The following is a 7,544-nucleotide window of genomic DNA, read 5'->3' on the forward strand; positions in this document are numbered from 1 at the left end:
CGAAATTTCGAATACATATCGTATAATACGGCGATTTTATGTTTATCGAAATCTAAATTCATGTCATCGTAAGGATAAAAATCGGAATTAAGATACAGTTTGACATTAGTTAGTTTACAATCGTCGAATAAAGAAGGCTCCTCAGACAGAACGTTCTTCTTTCCAGATTGTAGCGCGAAGATAACATATCGCGGTTTCTCGAGTTGTGTTGCCGCTTTAACGGCCCACGAGTGTTTGGTCGTGCTCTGTAGAAGCGGAAACTCGTAAAGATCCCATGAGCGAAAAGCGACGCTCAAATATCGTCCACTATGTAACGTGCGCAATAATCTTAATTTATTAACATCATTCAATACTATATGAGGCATTCGCCATTGTATTTTTAACAAAACGATTTTAGGTTCTTGTGTTTCGCGCGATATAACGCAATTGTTATCGTTGCGCGCTCGTATTAAAATAAGCTCGTGTCGCGCGTTGATCACAACGCGCTTGTAATCTTCGCAAAAACCTAATAGCACGTTAAGAGGTACGCAAAAATTAAAATCACCGATTGACGAATGAGTTGTTGCTAATAAGTCCCATCCAGCGTTTTTTAATATTTTACTTCTTTCGACTGTCAGCGACACGTAATTTTTAATCGTACTCGTTATTCCAACGTTTCTGTTTCGATCGATCTCTACGCCATCGAGCTCGTAGCGAATTTCCTCGAACATAAACGCCGCGCAATTGTTTACTAATCTCGTTACCGATGCGATTTCCTCTTGCGCGCTCGATGCTTCCTTCGACTCGAGTCTGCCTTCAATGTAGATAAAACTGTCGCAAGGTAATGTATATAAATCTTGCTGTTGTATAGGAATTCGTATCTCATCGCTATTTCCGAACGTAGTATTGGCGTAAGGGTTGTACGTGTGAGTTTCGATCTTGACGATGCGATCGTCGAAGATTGGCTCCCCACCGATACTTAAAATGTCGCACATTCCGCTTTTTACGAAGAAGCGGTTCTCGGCACGACAAAACCCAAAGAGCGTAGAAAAGTCTCTTTGGCGGCGGTTAGTCTTCCTCCCTTTTTTCTTCTCTTTTCTGCGTTTAGAGATGGCGCGACAGTGCTAATAGACGCGTTTCTCGTGTTCGATCCGTTCACTACGAGCATCGCGCGCTTCTCTATCGTTTTCGTCGTACGTGTAGACGAATCGTAATTTCTTCGCCGCGAAAATCGATCAATTTTCCGTTTTGGTCCACAACACGCACGTTTATATCGGTAATGGTCCGTGCGATGATCGGAAGGTAAATGATCTGCGTTGGAATTTCCGACACTTTATATCCGGGTGGAACGTTAGGCGCGAATTCGTGTATAGTATGCGCGGATTTGTCGTTATGATACGCTCCTGTTGTAACGTTGCACTCTATTCGAATAAGGTTAATGGCCATAATATTTATTGGTTTATCGGATGCATACCATTTATTCGGTTGTAATACACGAGATGAGAAACCCAGGAGCGAACCGATATTATCGGGTTTTGTGAAATTTACTTGATATGCGCATTTAATTTCGCTTCTCATAGTGTTATCGTTACCTCGAAGCGTTATAGAATTTTCACTTTTATCGCCATTCTCATTGTCTTCGAAATAATCGTCATCAACATCGTATATGTAATCGTCATCGTTCGTTTCCGGTTTTTCATTTTCGCGTTCTCGTTCCTCCTCTCTCGTTCGTCGTTTATGACGAATCGCTGCTCTTAGATATGCGTTTATAGCGCTTAATTCGTAAGATCCTATTGGAATTGTGATAATCTCGTCATTATTATCGAAATAAAATTTATTATTCGTAGAATTTATATTCGGTATTGTATTATAAGTTTCAAAATTGGTTAAACCTAATTCGTAATCGTCGTCGTTTAAATCGAGAGGCGGAAAATAACTCGCCGCGAGAATACTGCTTCGTCCGGAAAGAGTGAGAGTCAGCGACATGATCGGCGAGAACGATCGAACTGCGTTCGATTGGCGAATAACGGTTGATATTATAGTCGACGATTCCTCCAATCAACTTCTCGGAGAAATCGAAGACTCAATTGTCCACAAATATTCTGATCGCGCGTCTGCTCGGAGCGACGATTGTATTGAATGTTCGCGTCGCGCCCGAGATAACGCGCGAGTTCGCGCGGAGGACGAAGATCACCGAAACCGTCGTAGTAAATTGCGTCGTCCCCTTTTTTCGCGTACGCTACCCAATGAGTACCTGGTCCGGATGCGTCATCTAAATTCACAATGCCGCTTTCATCGTGGCGCGCTTGCGACGGAAGCGCGTTGCGCATAAACACACCTCTAAAGTGAGGTACGCGCGAGAGTATCGCCGCGCGATTTAATTGTTCGTTTGTCGTTGCTCCGACGGATGGGAGGATCTTTAGCGTCTGCTTACGCGAAGTTTTTTTTTAGCTCTTCTTCTCGTTGAGAATACGCCACTTCCACGTTTGTACGGCGCGAGATATAAACCGCGACCTTCCATCGCGCGATCATGGCGCTGCAACTCTTCCAGTTGTCGTCGCGCTGCTTTGCGATCGTTCACCGCTTTCGCGATTCCCGCCGCTCCCCCTGCCAAAGAACCGAGAGCTCCCAATAACGGTAGCAGGGGTAAAAAGCCGCCGCGTTTCGCTATCGGAAGCGTTCTTTTTCTCGTAGCGATTATTCTTCTTTTATTCTTTTTTCTCTTGATTTTCGTTGTACCCATTCCAAGTTTTGTCTTCGATTTCATAGCCATCCATACAGCCGCCGCGGCGGCTCTCTCGCCGAGAGTCGAATCTTTAGCCGCGACACGTTCGCGCGCTCTTTTGGCGAGCGCGTGGTCAGCGACGTGTCGATCAGCGAGCTCGCCGCTTCGCGAGTACGCGATATCGTGCTCGCGGCAGGCCGCGTCCAGAGGATTGACACCTCGATCGCCTCGCGCGAGTCGTTTCGCAAGACGAGTACCCGGCCCGCAAAATTGATATCCAGGTATATGTATTTCGAAAGGGAGTGCGTTTATCGCTCTATTCAACAAGCCAGCGCCATGATTCACACCGTACTGCTGTTTCGCGAATTGCATTCGCCGCAATCTTTAACAAGCGGCGCCGGACCGTCAATGTGTGTTCGTTGCCAAGGGCGATTATAATGCTCTAGACATCGACGGTAGCGCCGCACCTCCGGATCCACTTTTATATATTCAGGCAGTTTCTCCCACAATCGTTCTACGTAGCGACCGAAATGCTTTAGTAAAATTATTTTCGGAATATACCGCAATTGATCGGTAGTGAAATCGAGAATATCGTCGCCATCTATTAGTAAGATAAACATCTCGATTCACCGCGCGCAATTTGCTACTGCGAGATTGATGGCGATCTATTCGTATATAAATAAAAAGGTTTCGCCCTGCCTCACGCGAGTGTACCGCGCACGCGCGCAGCAAGAGGAATGCGTTTCGTGCGGCAACCGATCGCGATAAAAGTGACGAACCTCGACAATAAAACGCGACCGTCGAAAAAAACGCGTAGACACGGTCGTCTATTACCGAGCGCTATTCGCTGCGTCATTTGCGGGCCTTCTAGTTGCGGCAAAACAAACGCATTAATAAGTTTATTGGAGAGTCCGCATGGCGTACGCTTCGAGAACGTTTATGTTTACTCAAAGTCATTACAGCAGCCTAAATATCAATATTTAGAAAATTTATTAACACCGATGGAAGATATAGGTTATTTCACATTTTCTAATAATTTTGACGTTATTTCACCCAGCGAAGCTCTCCCGAATTCGATATTCGTGTTCGACGATGTAGCGTGCGACAAACAAAATACTATCAGAGAATATTTCGCTATGGGTCGACACTCGAACGTCGATTGCTTCTATCTGTGCCAAACGTATGCTAAAATACCGAAGCATTTAATTCGAGATAACGCTAATCTGTTAATTCTTTTTAAACAAGATGGTACTAATTTACGTCACGCATACAACGATCACGTGAACACGGATATGTCGTATGAGAATTTTCACGCGCTATGTCGTGCGTGTTGGCGATATAAATATGGTTTCTTAGTGATCGACAAAGATAGCGCGCTCCGCGCTGGTAGATACAGACGAGGATTTAACGACTTCATTGTACCGTAGAGCGATCAGTTGTCGCGAATACGTCGAACGCGTCGATCGCTCTCTCGTGAGTTAGAAGAAGTTGCAATGGCCTCGACAGATATCGGTAAACGCGAAAAGACAGCAAAAGAGATAGCTAAAACGCGTGTATCGATTCGTAAAAAACACAGAGCATTGAAGACCGGAAAAATGGAAAACGAGATCGCGATAGAGAGTCGTTTCAAACCGATCGTCGAACCGCTGCGGCGCATCGCTGATCGCGCCGAGCGAGACGAGATAGAGCGAAACGAAATTAAACGCGAAATGATAAAACAAGACGCAACCGACATTTCACCCTCGACGAGCGTCGAGGAAAAATGGAAAGACGAAGCACTAACTCCCGTTTGGAAAAAACCTAAAGCGAAACAAATACGCGCTCGACGACGATTGAACGCCGTTTCTACTCCATTAAACGAGTCTTCCGTCGAAAGAGATCCATTCGCGCGAAACGAAACCGAAGAATATGAAACGTTCGAATCCGAGAGTCTTGAATCGCCCTCGATGCTCGAAATACCCGTTAAACAAATTTCGCGAATTTCTCAAGATCGCGAAATATCGCACGGTCGACTAGGACCGTTAGGGCGAAAATATATGGGGACTCTTCTCGGCGGAGAAGCGCCGAACGAGATTGATCATGTTTACGGAGTTTACATCGGCGAGAAAGGTGCGATGCTCGGCGATAAGCGATTTGACGTAGACGCGAATGATTCCATATTTATAGATGAGATTAAATATGTCGGTACTCCCGGTTTGTATGAATTAATTTTTATGAAAATTCCTAATAGTCTCATATATACAGAAAAAGATAAATTAACATACAGAAGTATATTGTTAACAACGAACGCTCATAGACGTGATCATGACGCTAAAAAATCTGTCTTAGGAAATAAAGGATATAAATACAAATTTATTATCGCTCCGCTTATTCACAACAGCGGCGCGAAAAAAACAGGCGCGGGTCGCGTATCATCGACTATGCGTTTCACGAACAATAAAATCGATTACGTCCATTGGGACGATCCAAACGAATTAGTGGATCGTCTGCGATTGTTAGACGCTTCGCGTCGAGCCGGCAACAACGCTCACGAAAACGAGATTCTATCGATAATCGAGGAGCTTCGCGAAACAGGAGCGATCGTATAAATTGAACTGTCGCGTGGATGACCGTCACAGTCGTACGCGGAATTCGCGATGTCCGTGAGCAAATTTGGCTCGCCTTTAAAAAATCGAGGTTACGACGCGAGAACCGAAAGACTACGTCCGGCTATCGAGTCTCTGCGAAGTTACGTGCGCGATAACGCGCTGTGTCTAAGCTCTTCCATCGAGTACGACGCGAGAGAGCGTAAGATAAAACGCTTAGCTCAACCTGAGGAAGACGCCGATGCGACAAGCAAAAGCTACGTCGAGGGAATCACATCGCAATTGAGAAAAGACGCGAACGAGGCGGGGCAAGGCGTCATTCTACTGTTCACGAGACTCGCTCAGCTCGATAGCGCTTTAGGTAAACGAATAGACGTCGCGGAGAGTTTCGTTTCCGAGATAAAAACGTGCGATGACGTTCTAAGTAAACGAATAGATGCTGTAGAAAATTCCATTTCGAAAATAGAAACGAGCGCTAATGCTCTAGATAAACGAATCGATGTTTTAGATAAACGAATCAAAGGTTTAAGCGATCAAATCGAAGTCGCGAAAAAAACTATATCGCTTAACGCGACGGAGTCCTCGACGAGAAACGCGAACGATCGTAAAGTAATGTTCAATCAAGGTAAAGCAATACAAGAACTAAGTCAAAAATCGCGTATCGCGGCGAATTCCGCGGTGAAATCCGAGACGAAGATACGAGAATTGGAAAATTCAACGTCACGATTGAAGAGAGACGCGGACGAGCTATCGGGAAGAGTGAGAGAACTGGCAAAGATTAACGGGAGCGGCGAACCGCTCGAAAGAAAGATTAGCGGGAGCGGCGATCCGCTCGAAAGAGAGATTAGCGGGAACGGCGATCCGCTCGAAAGAGAGATTAGCGGGAGCGGCGAACCGCTTGAAAAAGAGATTCAATTCAACGTTATTCTCGAGAGAAAGAAAAAAGAATTATGAGCGTTAAAAAACGAAGACTAGTCGAGGAATTGCACGCGCCCGCGAGAAGAAACTTCTCGCGTCGTCGCGTTGCGGTGCGCGGATACGACGACCTATGGCAAGCGGATGTGGTCGAGATGCGTCCTTACGCGAGACTCAACAAAGGCCACAACTACATACTCATCGTTATCGACGTATTAAGCAAATACGCATGGGCTGTACCGCTTAAGAGTAAAAGCGCGAACAAGGTTACTCGAACGTTATCTAAAATAATACGAGACTCTAAGAGGTGTCCGAAAAATCTACAGACCGATAAAGGAAAAGAATTTTACAATGCCGATATGCGAAATTTCGCGAAGAAGCACGAAGTAAATCATTATTCGACATATTCGGTGATGAAAGCGTCGATAGTCGAACGATTCAATCGTACGCTCAAAAATTCTATGTGGAAGTACTTCACGCTAAATGGAACGTACAAGTGGATCGACGAATTACCACGACTCGTCGAGGAATATAACACGCGAAAACATCGCACTATAAATATGAGACCTGTCGACGTAACTCCAAAAATTGCCGATAAACTTTTAAATACTGTATACAGCAATATAAAAATCGCGGCTCCGGCGAAATTCAAAGTAGCCGATCCGGTACGCATCAGTAAATTTAAGACGATTTTCGAGAAAGGCTTCACACCCAACTGGACTACAGAGATTTTTCGAATAACTAAGATACAACGGACTAATCCCGTAACGTATCTATTAAAGGATTCGCGCGGCGAGCCGATCGCTGGAGGATTCTACGAGCACGAATTGTTGCGCGTTGGCGATCCCGACGTGTATCTCGTAGAAAAGGTGCTGCGTCGAAAGGGTGACAAGATTTACGTGAAATGGTTAGGAATGGACGAATCGCACAATTCTTGGATAAATAAAACAGCTGTATTATGATAAAAATGTATTTTTATTAAATAAAACTACATATTATATATATTATACATATTATACATATTATACATATTATACAAAATTGTAGACATGTTAAAACTAAAATAATCGTATAATTATAAAACAAAAAAATCTTAGAAAAAATTGTAGACATGTTAAAACTAAAATAATCGTATAATTATAACAAAGAAAATCTTAGAAAAAATTGTAGACGTTAAAACTAAAATAATCGTATAATTATAAAACAAAGAAAAAAATAATAACACAATACAATTAAAATTAAGACTTGCGAAAATCGATTAACCGTTTAAATAATCGATTAGAGTGATTACCATTATTAATCTTTAAATCGTATAATTATAAAACAATCGTAATTTTGTA

At 43.7% G+C, this 7,544-nt stretch overlaps 1 protein-coding gene across 1 annotated transcript; it reads left to right on the forward strand.

Moving 5' to 3' along the window:
- Positions 1 to 5,340: 5,340 nt before the first annotated feature.
- LOC138934180 (myosin heavy chain, clone 203-like) lies at positions 5,341 to 6,451 on the forward strand. The gene is made up of 2 exons (XM_070297640.1): positions 5,341 to 6,210; positions 6,260 to 6,451. The coding sequence occupies exons 1-2, from the start codon at positions 5,341 to 5,343 to the stop codon at positions 6,449 to 6,451; spliced, it is 1,062 nt and encodes a 353-aa protein (XP_070153741.1).
- Positions 6,452 to 7,544: the final 1,093 nt, after the last annotated feature.

Source organism: Polyergus mexicanus, unplaced genomic scaffold, assembly GCF_030449975.1.
Source record: "Polyergus mexicanus isolate NDT 795.1 unplaced genomic scaffold, iyPolMexi1.0 SCAF_6, whole genome shotgun sequence".
NCBI lineage: Eukaryota > Metazoa > Arthropoda > Insecta > Hymenoptera > Formicidae > Polyergus > Polyergus mexicanus.

Excerpts from the sequence above, each read along its gene's own strand:
- LOC138934180 (XM_070297640.1), top strand. The coding sequence starts at position 5,341 with ATGTCCGTGAGCAAATTTGGCTCGCCTTTAAAAAATCGAGGTTACGAC. Across the intron at positions 6,211-6,259 it reads AAAAAGAGATTCAATTCAAC|ACTAGTCGAGGAATTGCACG; the intron begins GTTATTCTCGAG and ends TAAAAAACGAAG.